The 17,011-nt window shown below is 61.0% G+C and overlaps 1 protein-coding gene across 1 annotated transcript in view; it reads left to right on the top strand.

Moving 5' to 3' along the window:
- LOC123353436 (adhesion G protein-coupled receptor E5-like) overlaps nucleotides 1-6,953 on the top strand; it is a 33,482-nt gene extending 26,529 nt beyond the window's left edge. The window contains exons 9-19 of the mRNA XM_044994518.1: nucleotides 252-423; nucleotides 679-795; nucleotides 1,019-1,251; nucleotides 1,525-1,689; nucleotides 2,569-2,760; nucleotides 3,212-3,432; nucleotides 3,819-3,885; nucleotides 4,199-4,290; nucleotides 4,705-4,873; nucleotides 5,797-5,886; nucleotides 6,310-6,953. Coding sequence (XP_044850453.1) covers nucleotides 252-423; nucleotides 679-795; nucleotides 1,019-1,251; nucleotides 1,525-1,689; nucleotides 2,569-2,760; nucleotides 3,212-3,432; nucleotides 3,819-3,885; nucleotides 4,199-4,290; nucleotides 4,705-4,873; nucleotides 5,797-5,886; nucleotides 6,310-6,318 — 1,527 coding nt within the window. The 3' untranslated portion in view covers nucleotides 6,319-6,953. The remainder of the gene's footprint in view (nucleotides 1-251; nucleotides 424-678; nucleotides 796-1,018; nucleotides 1,252-1,524; nucleotides 1,690-2,568; nucleotides 2,761-3,211; nucleotides 3,433-3,818; nucleotides 3,886-4,198; nucleotides 4,291-4,704; nucleotides 4,874-5,796; nucleotides 5,887-6,309) is intronic.
- Nucleotides 6,954-17,011: the final 10,058 nt, after the last annotated feature.

The following is a 17,011-nucleotide window of genomic DNA, read 5'->3' on the forward strand; positions in this document are numbered from 1 at the left end:
GAAATTCCCATGCCTGCCTCTCCAGTGGGCTCTGTGCCCAAGAAGCTGGCTCTCCTAGGTTCCGAGGCTAGACAGGACCATTGTGATCATCTAGTCTGATCTCCCAGGCAGCGATGTCAATGGCAGGAGAACTTGTCTTTCCTTTCAGGAGGATTGTGGGAAGGCAGTGGAGGACTAGCAATCTGGGAATGGGGGGCACGGCAGGGGCTCAGGCACTGTGACACCAACACCCCCGATGTTTGCTTGGCCAGGGCTTCTTGGACATTCTGGAGAAGCAGATAAATCTGGTCGGGCAGCAGAGCGAGAGCGTGGAGTGGAGACACCGGATTGCGACGGAGCTGATGGCCCTAGTGGAGAAGCTGCTGAGAACGCTGGGCCTGACCGTGCGTGATAGGATCAGCATCACATCCCCCAGTGGCACAGGTCAGCACCTGGCCACATGACCCCAGTTGGGCTTTCATCACCCACAGACTATGCTCCCGCCCTGCTCCCCACAGCACCCCCTGCTGGGAGAAAGGAGCTCCCCCTGACAGCCAGTGCTTTCACCCCACTCCCCACAGCGCCCCCTACTGGGAGAGGCTGGGACTGGAGTAGCTGGGAGCTCCCCCCACAGCCAGGAAAGCACCTTGCCTAGCTACAGGCTTCCTCTCCCTGTTCTCCCTCTCCATTGTGTTGCAGAGCTGGGGCTGGCGGTCAGGCAGGCTGGGAACCAGAGCCAGGAGACGGTGACGCTGCAACAGAGCAAGACGCAGATGGAATTAAAGTGGGCCGGAGCCCCAGGGCAGAAAAATGAAGGTATGTGGTCATCCCCTGTGCTGGGGTGTGTAGTGATGGGCACGGCCAGGGCATTGGGAGCAGCAGCACAGCGCCCCCTGGTGCCAGGCTGGGGTGTGTAGGGGGATGGGGCATGGCCAGGGCATTGGGGGTAGCACCTCCAGCAGCACAGCGCCCCCTGGCACCAGTCTGCCCCAGGGCACCTCCTGCCCCCCATTTCATCCCTCTCCCCTGTCTCTTGCAGGCTTCACGCTGGCCGGGCTGCTGACATACCAGGGGATGAGCCCCATCCTGGACGGTGCTCGGCGGGTGGAGGCGCCCGAGTGGGATGAGATCGGCCGGACGGGGAAGTGGGCGCATGAGTCGGGGCAGCCCAGCTACCGTGTGCTGTCTCCGGTGGTGTCGGCCTTCATCAGTGACCCGAACCCCCAGGCACTCGGCCTCTCCGTCAGCATCCGCTTCAGCCACCCGGTGCCGGTGAGCCCCTGGGCTGGACATGGGGGAGGAGAGCCTGGGGCACTGGGGGGCAGAGCCTGGGCCCATCTCTAGTAACACCCTCTACCCCGGGCAGCACGCGAATCCGCCTCCCACACAGGGAGAAACTGATGCTCTGTGCCCCCAGCCTAGCCCCTCGTACCCCCCCGACCTGCCCTCTCGGGGCCTGGGGAGTCGTGCTCCCTGTGCGGCCCCAGCCAGCCCCCCAACTCCCGCTCCTGCCCCCCCATGCACCAAGCATCTGTCTGTCCCCAGGAGAACAAGACCGACCTGCGTCTCCTCTGCGCCTACTGGGAGCCTGGCAGCAGGCGCTGGGCCACCGACGGCTGCACCCTGCAGAAGTTGAACGCCACCATCACCCGCTGCCAGTGCAACCACCTGACCAGCTTCGCCGTGCTCATGGCCTTCTACGAGCTGGAGGTAGGCGCGGCCCTCGCTGGGGCCTCGGGGCTGGGCTGGTTCTGCTGTTCCCCTCAATCCTCCCCTGTGGAGCAGGAGTCACTCCAGATTGCTCCCAGAGTAAACCCATTCCCCACCGGCAGGCAGGGCCCTGGATCTGATCAGGGGGACTCCCCATGTAGCAGCGACCGATGTGCCTGGCCAGGAAGCTGTGGGGCAGCAGGGGCAGGGGGCTCACCCGTTGCATTGCAGGGCAGGGAGCATCCCCATCCCCATCGCTCAGAAGCAGGGAGGGGTTAAATGCCTCACTCAAGGAGACACAGGGAGGTGACATCAGAGTTGGGAACTGAACCCAGGAGTCCTGCCCCCAGCCCCCTCCTCTGACCCCTAGATCCTGCTCCCCTCCCAGAGCTGGTAGAACCCAGGAGTCCTGAGCTGCAGCACCTTAGCCACAAGCGCATCCGTCTGGTCTAAAAGCAGCTCCCTGCCGGGCAGGGGCTTCCTCCCGCCAGGCGGGGGCGCTCTGCTCTCTGCTACAGGGGAACGGCCCTGGCCCCTGGCAATTTCTGGCGCCCCCGTCCTGCAGGGATCGGTGCCAGGGACTCCCCCTTGGTGGGTGGTGACCCTAGAGCCCCCTCGGCTTCCCATGGGCCTGGGGCTGTGGGTCAGCCGTGGGGAGAAGGGGCAGGCTGGGCAGCATTGAATTCATCTGGGCGGCTGGACCCAGCTAGACTCTGATTCCCGCAGGCTGCCGGTGTCGCCACTAGGGGGCGCTCCCAGCCGCGGCGCAGAGCGAGGCCGACAGGCTAGTCCGGCTGTCCCCTAACGCCCGGCCTGGCTGCTGCCTTGGGGGCGGGGGGACCCTGACTAACCCACTCACCCCACCCACCCCCGGCACAGGACTGGACCCTGGACGTCATCACCAAGGTGGGGCTGGTGATCTCGCTGCTGTGCCTGCTGCTGGCCATCGTCACCTTCCTCTTCTGCCGCGCCCTCAAGGGCCCCCGCACCACCATCCACCTGCACCTCTGCCTGGCGCTCTTCATCGCCTACACCGTCTTCCTCACCGGCACCTCCAGCACCGGCAACAAGGTACCCGCCCCCCCGCCAGCCTCGGGCCCCGCTCCCAACAGCGACCCTCCAGCCAGCCTTGGGCCATGTTCCCCACAGTGCCCCCCACTGGGTGCTCCCCCACCCAGGCCAGCCTCGGTCCCTGCGACCCACAGCGCCCCCCTCCCCTGACCTCCTCTCCAGCCAGCCTCAGCCCCCACTCCCCACAGAGCCCTCTGCTGGCAGCTCCCCCCAGCCACCTTGGGCCCCGCTCCCTGCACAAGCTGGGGCTGGAGAAGCCAGGAGCTACCCCACAGCCACCAGTCCTGCCTTGCTCCCCACAGTGCCCCCCAATGTCTGGGGCTGAAGTACCCGGGAGCTCCCCCCACAGCCCGTGCTCCTGCCCCACTCCCCACTGCACCCCCTGCTGCCGGGGGCTGGGGCTGGAGGAGCCGGGAGCCCGGCCCTGACGTCCACGTCCCGTTGGCTGCAGGTGGTGTGCGGCGTGGTGGCCGGGCTCCTGCACTATTTCTTCCTGGCCGCCTTCTGCTGGATGTGCCTGGAGGGCGCCGAGCTCTACCTGCTGGTGGTTCAGGTCTTCACCCCCCACGGCCTCAGGCGCCGCTACATGTTCCTGCTGGGCTACGGCGTGCCGGCCCTCATCGTGGGCGTCTCGGCCGCCACCTACAGCGAGGGCTACGGCACGGCGCGCCAGTGAGTCACCGGCCCGGGGGGGGCCCAGTGCTCGCAGCCAGGGGCTCGAGGGGAACAGGGCACCGTGCCCAGGCAGCACACGGGGGCAGGAGCGGCTCAGCCGGGCGGCCGCTGCCATCCGGGCCCACCAGGGGAGGGGAGGGTGGGACCCCATGGGGTGGGTGAGGCCAGCGTGAGGGAGGGGGGCACCTTCCTGCTGCTTGGGCCAGGGCCCCAGCCCAGGACACTTGTACAACACAGGGAAGTTCCCGGGCATGAAGCGGGGAGGGCGGGGGGACTGGCAAGTCTCCATCCCCCACTCTGCTAGTAGCGGGGGAAGACCCCACCCTGCAGCGCCCCCTGCTGGCAGGTGAGTGACTGACCCGTGTCTGCCCCTCCCCCCACAGCTGCTGGCTCTCGCTGGAGAAGCAATTCATTTGGAGCTTCCTGGGGCCCGTCTGCATCATCATCTTGGTAAATCCCCTCCCCCAGCCCAGCCCCCTGCCAGCACCTGGCCCCCTGGCCGGCCCCTGAGGGCCTGGCTGGCAGCTGCCCTCGCTTCTTTCCCCTGTCACCCAGCCCCCGCTCCGGGGCAGCTGGGCCCCTCGCTGGTCATTCCCCGTCCCCCCCAGTCGCCAGAGGCATAGGAGAGTCACTATGGGGGTTGGGGTGCCCTGGCCCAGGCAAGGGGCTGCCCCATGGGCTGCACAGCTGGCAGATCCCATAGCCCCCACCCCCGGGACACAGCTGCCCCCCTCCCAACCCGCCTCTCCTCTGCCCCCGGCAGGTCAACGCCGTGATCTTCGTGGTCACCGTCTGGAAGCTGTCGCTGAAATTCGCTGACATCAACCCCGACATGAGCCAGCTGAAGAAGCTCAGGTAGCGGGCGCGGCCCCGGGGCAGCAGAGACCCTGGCACTGCCCTGCTGCCCCCGTCGGGGGAGGGGGAGCTGTGCGGGGGGGGGGGATTAGAGTAGTGAGATGTCACCCCCCCCATGAGTGGGGGGAGGGAGCCACATATGAGTGCAATTTTCCCCCACTGCCTATTGGCTGGGGGGCAGAGTCTGGGGCGATGGGGCTGTGTGCAGGAGACGTCAGTCACATGGGGGGGGGGGTTCAGACTCGAGGGGCGGGGCCCTAGGAGAGAAGGGGAGGTGGAGTAAGCCCTCAAGGGGCGGGGCCCTGAGGAGGGAGGGGAGATGGGCTGTGACTGAGGGGCGGGGCCTCAAGGGGGGAGGGGAGGTGGGCCCTGGTGGAGGGGCGGGGCCATGTGACTGGTTCCCCTCCCCCGCAGGGTGCTCACCATCACGGCCATCGCCCAGCTCTGCGTCCTGGGCACCACCTGGATCTTCGGCATGTTCCAGTTCAACCAGCGCAGCCTGGTCGCCTCCTACATCTTCACCATCCTCAACAGCCTGCAGGGGCTCTTCATCTTCCTGCTGCACTGTCTGCTCAAGAAACAGGCCAGTCCCCCCCCCCCCAGCTCAACCCCCGCACCCCAGCACCCTCCCCAGGCACCCCCCCAGCCGGCGCTCAACCCTCACCCCACAGCACCCCCCTGGGCACCCCCACAGCCAGCACTCATCTCCTGCCCCACAGCGCCCAACGCCCTGCCCCACCCCCAGGCTCCTTTCACAGCTGGTGCTAAACTCCTGCCCCACAGCCCCCCCACTGGGAGCTCCCCCTGTCACAGTGTGTGGGGGAGTCAGGGCCCCCCCCCCCATTTCTTGCGATTCACCGTGACTCTCAGCCACCCAGTGAAACAGACGGATGATTAGCTGACAGGATCGCAGGCCAACACAGAGCTTGTAGGTACAGAGAACAGGACCCCTCAGTCAGATCCATCTTGGGGGGCAGGGAGCTTAGACCCCAGCTTTGGGGCTCCCCCCGTTTCCCCAGCCAGCTCCAAACTGAAACTCCCCAGCCTCTCCTCTGGCCTTTGTCTCTTTCCGGGCCAGGAGGTCACCTGATCGCTTTGTTCTCCAACACCTTCAGTTGGCACTTTGCAGGGGAGGGCCCAGGCCATCAGTTGCCAGGAGACAGGGTGTCGGCCATTCTCTGTGCAGACACCATCACACTGGCCCTCTCGGGCTCTGCACCAATCACACCCCCTTATCCCACCACCTAGAGACTTGAGAAATGCGTAGGGGAAACTGAGGCACCCACCCAGTATTCAGAGAAATCTTTAAGAATATTCCCACTTCATCACACCCCCCACCAGCCAGCGCTCCTGCCCCACAGCGCCCCCACTGGGAGCTCCCCCAAGTCCCCTCTGCTCCCTCCCTTCCCGGCCAGTTCTGGTCCCTTGTCTCTCTACAGCTGAGGCACCACCCCCATGAGCTCCCCTGCGCCGTGGGGTGACCAGCCCTCTCCTCTCTCCTGCCAGGTGAGGGACGAGTACCGCAGGTGGCTGAGCTGCGGCAGCTTCAAAGGACCGGCCAAGTACTCCAGGTTCTCCAGCTCGACCACCACGCGGGTAAGGGGGGGCCGGACTACGCTCCACAACAGCGCAGGAGCCTTCTGCCCTGCAGCCCTTCTACCCCCCACCCCCCTTCCCTCCCCTCCTGCTCCGGCCCCCATGGCTAAACCCCACCCAGCAAGTGCTCACTGCCTCCTGCCTGTGTTGGGGGGGGGGGGGTGTTAGAAGAGAAATGAGGCAGAGCTGGGCTGAAAAGGAATTACAAACCAGAGAGGGGCTGGGAGCCCTGGGGTCTGTCCCCAGCTCTGCAGGGGGAAGGGGGATCTAGGAGCCAGGACCCCTGGGTCTGCCCCAGTTGGCGGGGGGGGGGCTGAGAGCCAGGACCCCATTTGTCATTTTGACTCACCATGAGGCAGCCTGGGGGGAGAGGACAGTGGGGGTCGAATCCTGCTCTAACTTCCCCCCCCCCACTTCCAACAGGGGCTGTAGCCGTCGCAGGAGTCAGGGTTGTAGCTCTCTTGTGCTCAGCCCATTTCTGGACACCGCAGCTTTGCACATGAGAAAACCCGGCCCCCTGCCCCCAGCCTGGCCCTGCCCGTGAGCAGAGACCCACCTTGCACCTGGACTCGCCGCATGCAGATGGTTGCCCAGTGGAACCGTTATGCTGCCCAGCTGCCCCCACCTGCTGGGCACTCACCAGCCCCAGGCCTGCGCGCTGCCAGCATCACCAGCAATAGCGACGGGCAGCAGGGCAGCCGCTCAGCTCCGACGCGACGTACTCTGGCCACAGGGGGCGCCTTTCCCTTCGGTACGAACGGGTCCCTGGCCCCGCCTGCGGTGCAATGCTGGGCTGGGCTGAGCGCGGGCAGTGGAGATGAATCCAGCCAGCAGTGATGAACCCACCCCCCAGAGGACCCCGCCCTCCAACCAGGGCCTGCAGCATCAGCCACCGCCCTTGGCTTCGATGACGGTACGACACGGCCTGAGCTGAAGGAGGCAAGCGGCCCCAGCCTGCGGCGGCCCCCAGGGCTCGGCTGTCTGTGTCTCACTGGTGACACTTTTTTTTTTAAATGATCTTTTTAAAGTTATTAAAATATTGAGTTTTGTGACAAAAACAGCTGCTTCGAGGAGCCACGTGTGTGGTGGCTGGAGAGAACCCAGGAGTCCTGACTCCCAGCCCCCACTGCTCTAACCCCCTAGATGACACGTTCTAAGGGCAGCTGGGCCCACAGTGATCCTCTGAGTCCAACTGTGATGATGCGGTTCTGGCGGGACCCAACCGAGAGTGCCAATTAAGGACAAATTGCTTAAAACAGGGCAGTTACAGCCCAAGGCTTGGGTTTTTCCACCAGTAAGTCAAACCAAACCAGAGGTTTTGGTCTCACCCCACTGGCTAACCACAAGTCAGCCAAGCAATTCCCTTAGATACTCCAGTTTCCCAATATCACCACCAGTGCCACTCGTCCTGGGGATGAATGGTTATGAAAACCAACAACCCAATAAAGGAAAAAAGTTCTCTCGATCCCAAAGGACCTTCCCCCAGACCCAGATCAATGTACAAATCAGATCTTACCCACAAATCACGCTGTTGCCAATCCTTTAGAATCTAAAATCTAAAGGTTTATTCATAAAAGGAAAAAGATCTAGATGAGAGTTAGAATTGGTTAAATGGAATCAATTACATACAGTAATGGCAAAGTTCTTAGTTCAGGCTTGTAGCTGTGATAGTATAAACTGCAGGTTCAAATCAAGTCTCTGGAGTACATCCCGCGCTGGGATGGGTCATTCAGTCCTTTGTTCAGAGCTTCCATTTGTAGCAAAGTCCCTCCAGAGGTAAGAGGCAGGATTGAAGACAAGATGGAGATGAGGCATCAGCCTTTTATAGTTTTTTGCAGGTGTAAGAATCTCTTTGTTCTTACTGTGGAAAATTACAGCAAAATGGAGTCTGGAGTCACATGGGCAAGTCCCTGCACTTTGCTGAGTTACAAGGCGTGTCTGCCTTCTCTCCATGGGTCAGTTGTGTAGCTGATGGTCCTTAATGGGCCATCAAGCAGGCTAAGCAGAGCTAACACCAACTTGTCTGGGATGTCACCCAGAATCACAGCACAAGTTTGAAATATGGACAGGATAGAGCCAATATTCATAACTTTAACTACAAAATGACACATGCACACAGCATAATCATAACCAGCAACCCATAACCTGGTCTTAGACACCTTATATGACCCCCTTTACATAAGATTTGGTGCCACTCCAGGACCTTGGTTGCAACCATGTTCTATATGGTCCCAGATTATATCAATAACGTCACACCAACCAGCTGCAGAACAGGCCCCCGCCCTCCCTGGATTCACTCCTGCTCCATTGAGTACAGAACGTCCCAGCTCCATTTGGAAAGAGCCAGGGCTGAGAATCCACCACGCCCCTGGGAAGCTGTCCCGGGGTTAATTTACCCTGCCTCAGAGGTGAAAGTAAGCCGGTACACTCCGGTACGGCGTAGCACAAGAGCCGGTTTGCTGTACCGGGGTGGCCCGGCTCCCCTAGGGGGCAATTTAAAGGGCCTGGGGCTCCAGCCCCTGCTGGGAGCCCCAGGCCCTTTAAATTGCCACCAGAGCCCCACTGCTGGAGCCCTGGGGTAGGGCTGCGGGGCTCTGAGGGCTATTTAAAAAGTCCGGGGTTCCCGCTGCTTCTACCGCCCCGGCCCTTTAAATAGCCACCGGAGCCCCACCGCCACTACTCCAGGGCTCCGGCGGCTATTTAAAGGCCGGGGCGGTAGAAGCAGGGGAGCCCCAGGCCCTTTAAATAGCCCCTGGAGCCCAGGGCTGCTGCTGCTACCCCCGGGGGGGGGCACTTACCTTACAGGGGGGGCTGGGGCTGGCTCTGACTCTCAGCCCCGCCTCTTCCACCCTAGGCCCCCCCCCCTTCCGGGGGCCAGAGCCAGCCCCAGCATACCAGTAAGTCACTGGACTTACTTTCACCCCTGCCATCTCTGTCGATTTCTGATGTGAGGGTCTCGCTTCCAGCCCTTTGGCTGCTAGACTGAAGAGCCCATGATCACAGTCCCCATAGACTGACCGAGTCACCTGTTCCCCATGTCACAGACTCACAGATTGTGCCCACTCTTGGCCCCATGCGGTCCGTGGGGGGGCCCTTTCAGTGAGACAGCCCTTTTCCCAGGGGTCCACCCTCCCTCGGAGTCAGGGGCCCCTCCACCTCCCTGAGCCTTAGCATGTCTGTCCCTCGCCATGGGCCCCTCAGGGACTCCACTCGCTCTGGACCCCCAGGGCCTGTGCCCCTGAAGGGGTTGATGCAACCCTGTTCTCTAGACCGGAGTGACTCTCAGCCAGTGTAAAACAGGAGGGTTTATTGAGCGTCTGAACACAGCACAGGAAACTGATCCTCAGGCCTGGCCTCCCTCAGCCCAGCACATCCAAGTCTCTCCAGCATCCGGTGGGCTCCACCTGCTCCCTGTCTCCAGCCAAGAGCCCCCCTGCTTCCCAGCTGGGCCTCCAATATCACCAGCCCCAGGCACCACCCAATGACACAGCCAAATTCTAAGTGTGGGGGGAGCAAACATAAAAAAGGTCCCCCCCCGGCTCCTCCTCGCCATGCCCCCCCGGCTCCTCCCGTTTCCCCCCCAGATTAACCTCGGCGCCCGGCTCAGGACTCCTGCGGGCTTCCCAGGGCTGCGGATACCCCTGTCCCTCCATGGTCCCAGGAAAGTCTCTCCTGCCCAGTGCGCTCTGCAGGTGTCCCCCGCCGGGCTGCGCTGCCTAGCCCCAACCATGGGGTCCCGTCTCCCCCACCCCGGGCTCCAGGCTCCTGCGCCACGACAGGGCCCCCCGTCCAGACAGCGCAGCCTGCGTCCCTGCCCTGCAGGCCCGGCCCCGGGGAGCCCCTCACCCAGACCCCCCAGTGCAAGGCACCGGACCCCTGTCGCTCACCTTCCGTCCTGCGCCACCGCCTGTCCCCAGCCTGCTCCTGGCGCTCGGTGCGCTCCATGCGGGGCTCACCAGCCAGGTGGCCTTAAAGGTGCAGGGGCCCTTTCGCCTCCCCCCACCCGGCGCTTTAGCAAGGGGCAGGGAGTGCTTGGCCGCCGAGCCCTGAGCCACCGCAGGAGGTGGCTGTGGCAATGTTGGGGCCACGCTGAGCGTGGGGCACGATGGCTGAGGAGCTGGCCCCTTCACTCCTCCGGCCGCGCCGGCCACCCCCCCATGGCTCCTCCGGCCGTGTTGCTGCCACCACCGGCCCGGCAGGCGCTGCTTTTTGAAAATGTGCTGAGGGGAAGCAGCTGCTTCCCCTGCACCCCTCTAGCTACGCTACTGGCCCCGCCTCTGTCCATTGTCTTCTTTCCAGGTAAACAGGGTTGTCTGGGCCTCCTCTCCTTTCCGCCCTCCTCTGGCTGGAACCAGCTGGTTAGATCATGGGGTCCTCTCTTCGCAGTCCATTGTCCTCCCACTGGCCAGAACTGGCTGCGACTCCTGAGCTGGGTCTCCGGGTCAGCAGGTCACCAGTCGCTGGGGTGTCCCTCCTCCAGGTCATTGGCCGGGGTCCCAAGTTCCCTCTCCAGTCCTCTGTAACAACAAACTCCCTCTCCCCTCCCCTTGTTAAACCAGTAACACCCAGGGACACAGTCCCATGAAAAAAAACAAGAAAATCTCCCACTTCGTCACACCCTGTCTCTTTGTTAATCCCATTGACAGGGCCGGCTCCAGGCACCAGCTAAAGAAGCAGGTGCTTGGGGCGGCCAATACCAAGGGGGGGCTCTCCGGCTGCTATTGGGGTGGCACGTCCGGGTCCTGGGCGGCAATTCGGCGGCAGGTCCCTCAGTCCCTGTCAGAACGAAGGACCTGCTGCTGAATTGCCGCTGAATTTTCCACTTGGGGGCGGCAGAAAACCTGGAGCCGGCCCTGCCCACTGAGCTCCTGGAGTCTGTCACTACAGGGCAGGTTTGTGAATCCTCACGGGCCGTCTGGCCTCTCTCCAATTTATCAGCATCTGTCTGGAAGTGGGGACACCAGAACTGGACACTAGTTAAGCGGCACTCAGACCAGTGCCAGATACAGAGTAAAATAATCTCCCTACTCCTACCTGAGCTTCCCCTCTTCACGCATCCACTGCAAGTTATTTAATTCATAGCAACAGACAAACCCCCACACCACAATCTCATCTTTTTTTTTTACTAAAATCTCCCAATTTGGGGGCCGAGCTCCTGATTTTGGGGTTTGTCTCACTTGATCTCCTGGCGCTGTTAATGATCAGCTCCCACTGAGAGCAGAGAGAGCCTGACCCACTTGGCCTCTAGGGGGAGCTGTTTGCTTGGTGACATATAATATCTGGTTATTATCAAGCCTTGGTGATTATTTTCCATTAGCCCTGGCTGTTGCAGGCCCCATGGAGGCACCGACATGATTCAGGCTGATGGTGTCAGGCTCTCGCTCACTCGCTCCCTCTGTCTTGTTCTCTCGCTCGGTGCAACTTCCTCAGCCGGTGCCGGCCTTATAAATGCTGCTATTTCCAGCCTGCCCCACTTGTGCCCCGCCTCCCCCCACCGAGGCACCCATTGGTGCGATGAGAAAGAGGAACTGGCCTGGGCCACTGCAGGGTACATGGGTTTGAGGGAACAGGTTGTACTTCTAGGTTAAGTACAACTGTATAAACACACGATGCCACAAATGCATTTGTGTGACAACAACCGTGTAAGCTGCCGTAGCTACAGCTGTGCAAACACAATCTGCTGTAAGTACAACTGGACAACTGTCAAGATCTAGTGCAACTACCACGTAACTACAACCTTGCAGGCACAATCGGCTGCAAATGCAACTAGAACCAGGGAAGTACGCTACACCACAACTACAACTGGGTAACGCCGGCAAGGCAAGCACACAATGCAGCAAGTACAATGGTGCAGCTGTACAAACACTACACTACAGGTGCAACAGCTCTACTACAACTGTACAAAAGCACAATGCTGCAAGTTCAATGGAACAATTGTGCAGCTAAAACCGTACGAGCACACAATGCTCCTAGTGTAACTGTGCAACTACCACTGTGCAACACGACACTGCAAGGAAAATTGCACAGCTGTGCAAGTGCACTATACTACAAGTGCAACCATGCGAGCACCATATGCTGCAAATGCAATGGTGCAACTGCAAGCATGCAAGCACCTTTATGCTGAAAGTGCAATTGTACAACAACCTGGCAAGCTCACAAGTATAATGACAGTGGTGCAAGCACACCACACGGAAAGTACAAGTGTGCAAACACAATATGCTACCAGTGCAACCACACTAGGCTCCAAGGGCACTGTGCAACTATAGATGTGCAAGCACAGTACACTGCAGCTGCCTAAGCCCATTGCTCTGCAGTAGACATGTTTGTGTCCAGCCCTTGTGCCCTGGCTGTGACTCTCTCAGCTGACCCACTAACAACACGCAGGCAGGTGTCCACACAACATCCTTTCCCACCTGCCTCCTCCTGGCTGCTGGAGTTTGTCCCAGTGCATTCTGGGAAACGCTGGGCTGCGATTGAGAATTATTTGCTAGCTCGGGTCCAGTCCCCCTCCCCCAATGCGGATTTAAGTATTTCTACAGAGCAGAGCGGCTCCAAGAGGAGCGAGTGAGAACACCCCAGCTCTGAATATCCCATAAGGTGCTTGCTTGGGAGCCCTGTGCTGCATCTGGCAGAGCGGAGATTAGAGCCTGGGTCTCACACATCCTGGAAGAGGCTCTGACCACTGGGATAAGTGGGGCACCCCCCATGATGCTTTGTGCAGGACCCAGTTTGGGCTGTAAACTGACTGGGAGGCAGATGGCAAATGAACAGAGCCCAGTGGTTCAGATTTTACAGGATCGCCAGGTTTGAAGCTGCGCTGGTGATTCTCTGAGGGGCTGAGGTGTGACGACCACATGCAGCACCAAGGAGACACAAACCTCCACCTTCCTTTCATCTACAGCCGATGGGCGGCTGGATTTCTGGGTGTGGGTTGTACAGCACCTAGCACCGTTTCTATGGCTCCCCCTTCCCCAAGGTCCAGACAGGTCCAGTGTGATCATCCCATCCCATCCGACCGCCTGCATAACGCAGACCCTAGGACGTCCCCGGCTTAATTCCTGTGGGAACTGGAGCAGATCTGCTAGAAAAACATCCAGCCTTGATTTAAAAATAGCCAGCGAGGGAGAATCCACCATGGCCCTTGGTACGTTGTTCCAAGGCTTCGTTCCCTGCACTGTGAAAAACGTGCCCCTTATTTCCAGTCTGAGTGTGTCCAGCTTCAACTTCCAGCTTTGCTAGAGTGACGAGCACATGGTCAATATTTTGTTCCCCATAGAGGTACTTCTACACTGTGATCAAGTTGTCCCTTAACCTCTTTGTGGGGCTCAGGGAAGGGAGCGGGATCTAGTGGTTAGAGCAGGGGGAGCTGGGAATCAGGACTCCTGTGTTCCATTCCCAGTGCTGGGAGGGGAGTGGGGTCTAGTGGTTAGGGCAGGAGGGGGCTGTGAGGCAGAACGACTAGACCCCACTCCTCCCCCAGAGCTGGTCCATGACTGGCATTTCTACATGTACAGTATTAAAGAGAAATAATCCGTGAAGTTACCTGGATCTGAACTGGCCCCATTTGAGTCTGTCAGGGATGCACTCTGGTGCCCTGTATGTTGAAACTGTAACAGCTGCCTGTAGTGATAAGGACTCAAACAACAGAGAAATCATGACTAACCCCCGGTACAGATCTTCCCCCAGATAAAGCAAACACCAAATGTGCAGCACTGGCTAGTTTTGGCCTCTCGGCCTGGGCTGTCCCGTGCTGTGTTGTTGTTCACACACTATGGAAGTGAGGGGTGGGGACTAGGCGCCCAGTTTATTTAATAAAACAAACTCTTCCCTCCCATCTGCACCAAGGAGCAGACAGGGCTGGAGCCATCCCTGCATCTCGCTGGGGGATAAGGGGGCAGGACAATGGGCTGATCACAGGGATGATTTGGGGTGGTGTCTAGAGGTTAGAGCAGAGGGACTAGCAGTCAGGACTCCTGGGTTCTGACCCCATTCTCCTTCCAGAGCTGGGAATAGAACCCAGGAGTCCTGACACCAGCACACTCGCCCCCCCCCCCCACCTTCTAACCCAGCAGACCCCCTATGTCATTTGCACCAGAAATGTTGAAGATGCTGGACAAAATGAGACCCTGCTCCGCACGGGTAGATAGATCCAATTTGTGGCTCTGATTTCCCAAGACTGCATCCTCCCGGCCCATTTGTGGGATCCCCTGTTTCGCCCACCCCCCGGCACCTGGACGGGAGCTGCCAATGTGGCATAGCAGGGCCGGCTCCAGGCACCAGCTCAGCAAGCAGGTGCTTCGGGCGGCTAAGGGGAGGGGGCGGCACGCTGGGTTTTTCGCAGCTTTTTTTGTTGTTGTTGTTCCACTGCTTAAAACAGCAAAAACCCTGGAGCCAGCCCTGTGCCATGGACACGGGCTGAGCACGGCTACCAGAGGAAGGAGCCGGCCCACGCTCCAGCACCATAGTGGTGTGGCCCAGAGCCAGCGCCAGGGTGTCCGAGTGCCTGCAATGCAGCCGGCCCAGGACAGCCACTTCCCCAGAAAAACAGCAGGAGCCCACGAGTGAGGAGGGGCCCTGGTTTGTCGGCACTTTCACTTCTCCTGCTCCTGATTTTCCTGCCCATTGTTCAGCTCGGGAGCCGTCGCCGATGTTTCCTTATGGCAACACAGCTGATATCCCAGGAGAGCCAGGGCACATGTCCAGCTGCATCCCCAGCCTGGCGCCAATGCCCTGGCTGTGCCCTGCCCCCATATACACCCCAGCCTGGCACCAGGGGGCGCTGTGCTGCTGGGGTGCTGCCCCCACTGCCCCGGCTGTGCCCTGCCCCCATACACACCCCAGCCTGGCACCAGGGGGCGCTGTGCTGCTGGGGGTGCTGTCCCCAATGTCCTGTCTGTGCCCTGCCCCCATACACACCCCAGCCTGGCACCAGGGGGCGCTGTGCTGCTGGGGTGCTGCCCCCACTGGCCTGGTCACGTCCTCTCTCCTCTCTAGTCACTGGGGGCCCATCTCAGGATCGAGCCCGTGGGCCTAGCTGCAGCGTTTGGCGCTCGTCTCTCATTGCTCTCGGCCTCTCTCGCTCCAGTGAAGCATGAACCCCTGGGGCCGGGCTGGTTTGTGGTTCAATTGCCTGGTTCCGGAGCAGCAGGGTCAGCGCCAATTCCCACCCCCCGGAATCCAGGCCGGCCGGGGGGAAACTGATCCCCTTGGCATGAAACTGCCCATGGAAAAACCCCGGGGCCGACTGGGGCAGGAGGGGGTTGAGGAACTCCACAGAATGACAATCGCAATCAGGAAACCTGCCCCCGACTGGACGGGGCCCCGGGCACCCGGCCTCTAACCTCACGCTGGGGAGAGCCCTGCTGCTGGGGCCTGACCCCCAATACCGTGGGGAGAGGGCTGGGGGGGCACAGGAGATGGGGTGTATTTGAGTTGTTGGTGGGGGGGTCAGCGTACACTTGGGGGGTACCAGGGGTTGGGGTGTATTGATGGAGGGTCTGTTCCAGCCCTGTCCCCCAACTTTGCTGATGCCCCTCAGTCCTGACTCACAGGCCCCTGCTATCCCAGCCCTGCGCCCCACAGCTGGACATTCCCCCCACCCCCATCCCGCCAGCTGATCTCACGCTGGTTCCTGTTTCTGCTGGGGCAATGTTTCCATGAGATCTCTGGTGCCTGCCCAAGGGGTGGCCAGGATATCCCCACGGTAACACAATCCCCCGGACTCCAGCCATGGGTCCCCAGCAGCCTGACCTGAACTGCCCCCTACATCCCAAAGGGCATGACCCTGTCAAGCAGGAGGCAGCCTATGGGGTGAGAGCAGGCTGGAGGTCAGGACTCCTGCGTTCTAGCTGCAGTTTGAGGAAGGAAGTGGTGTCTAGTGGTTAGAGCAGGGGGATCTTGGCATCAGGACTCGTGGGTTCTATTCCTTTCCTTACCATCTCTCCCTCCTCCTGAATAGCATCACACTGGATGGCCACATTGCCCCTGTATCAGTATCGCAGCCCAATATCTGAACCCTGGGATGCTCTTGTCTTCCCCTCTCTCCTGTGGCAGGGAGTTCCCCGGGTTAACAACACAAGGCTGAAGGGATTTACAGGTAATGGTGGGGGTGAGTGCGGGACGTGAGCTCCCAGCCAAGCACAGATCTGCCCCAGGACTTGGATCTGGCCCCAGCTGGGCTGGAATGTCGGCAGCTCTTCAGCTGTTGGGCTCCAAGGGGAAAAGCAGCCCCCGGCTGCCCGGCCCTGCTAATCTGGGCTCCGCACCGTGCTGGGGCTGCGTTCCAGGAGGCACGAGAGGGGACAACAGGGGTGTATGGGGGGGGCACAGACAGGAGCAGAGGTGGCTTGGGGTGGAGATAAGCTTGGGGCTGGGGGCCGGGCTGGTACGGGCCCTGCTGGGTCATTCCTGGGGCCATCTCAGGGGAAGCGTCCAGGGGTCGGGGCGTCTCTGGTCCAGAGAAGGAGTCCGGGGCCTGGGGAGTTTAGAGCAGTGTCTGTGTGTGTCAGAGCGGGTGGGAGCCCAGCACGTTGGTCTCCAAGGCAGATATCCCCATAGACACCGGACCCCTCCCTCCCAGCCAACCTCCCTCAATCCGCCACACACCCCTCCATCCACTCACTCACCCCACCCCGCCTTCCCCACCTCCCTCCAGCCACACCCCTCCCCCCCTCCATCAATCTATCCAGCCTCCATCCACACCCATCCAGCCCCCTGCTCCATCCCGTCTTCAGGTGTTATCCGGGCACCTCTCCCCCTGGTCTCCCCCATTGCTAACCCCAGGAAGGGGGGCTCCTTCTGCCCCCACTCTGCAGCTCGGGACTTGGGCAGACACCCACTGTAGCAGCCCCCGGGGCGCCCCGATTGCCCCATGTGGCTGCCTGGTCGGGAGCAGCTGTGTAAACGGGAACCGAACCCATGTCCTGCCCCCACGAGCCCCCCTGGGATGGGGGCTCAGCCCAGACCGGGGTCTGTCATTTAGTGGGAGCCCCTGGTTAAAATATTGCCCGCAGCTGCCTGTCAGCTGGGCCCTTTTCTGACACCCCCACGGCTCCCCCGAGCTCTCCCCGTCCCATCTCCCCACACACGGCCCTCCCCTTCCCCCGTCCCACCCTTCCTGGGCGGG

The sequence above is a fragment of the Mauremys mutica genome, chromosome 20 (genome assembly GCF_020497125.1).
Source record: "Mauremys mutica isolate MM-2020 ecotype Southern chromosome 20, ASM2049712v1, whole genome shotgun sequence".
In the NCBI taxonomy this organism is placed as follows: Eukaryota; Metazoa; Chordata; order Testudines; family Geoemydidae; genus Mauremys; species Mauremys mutica.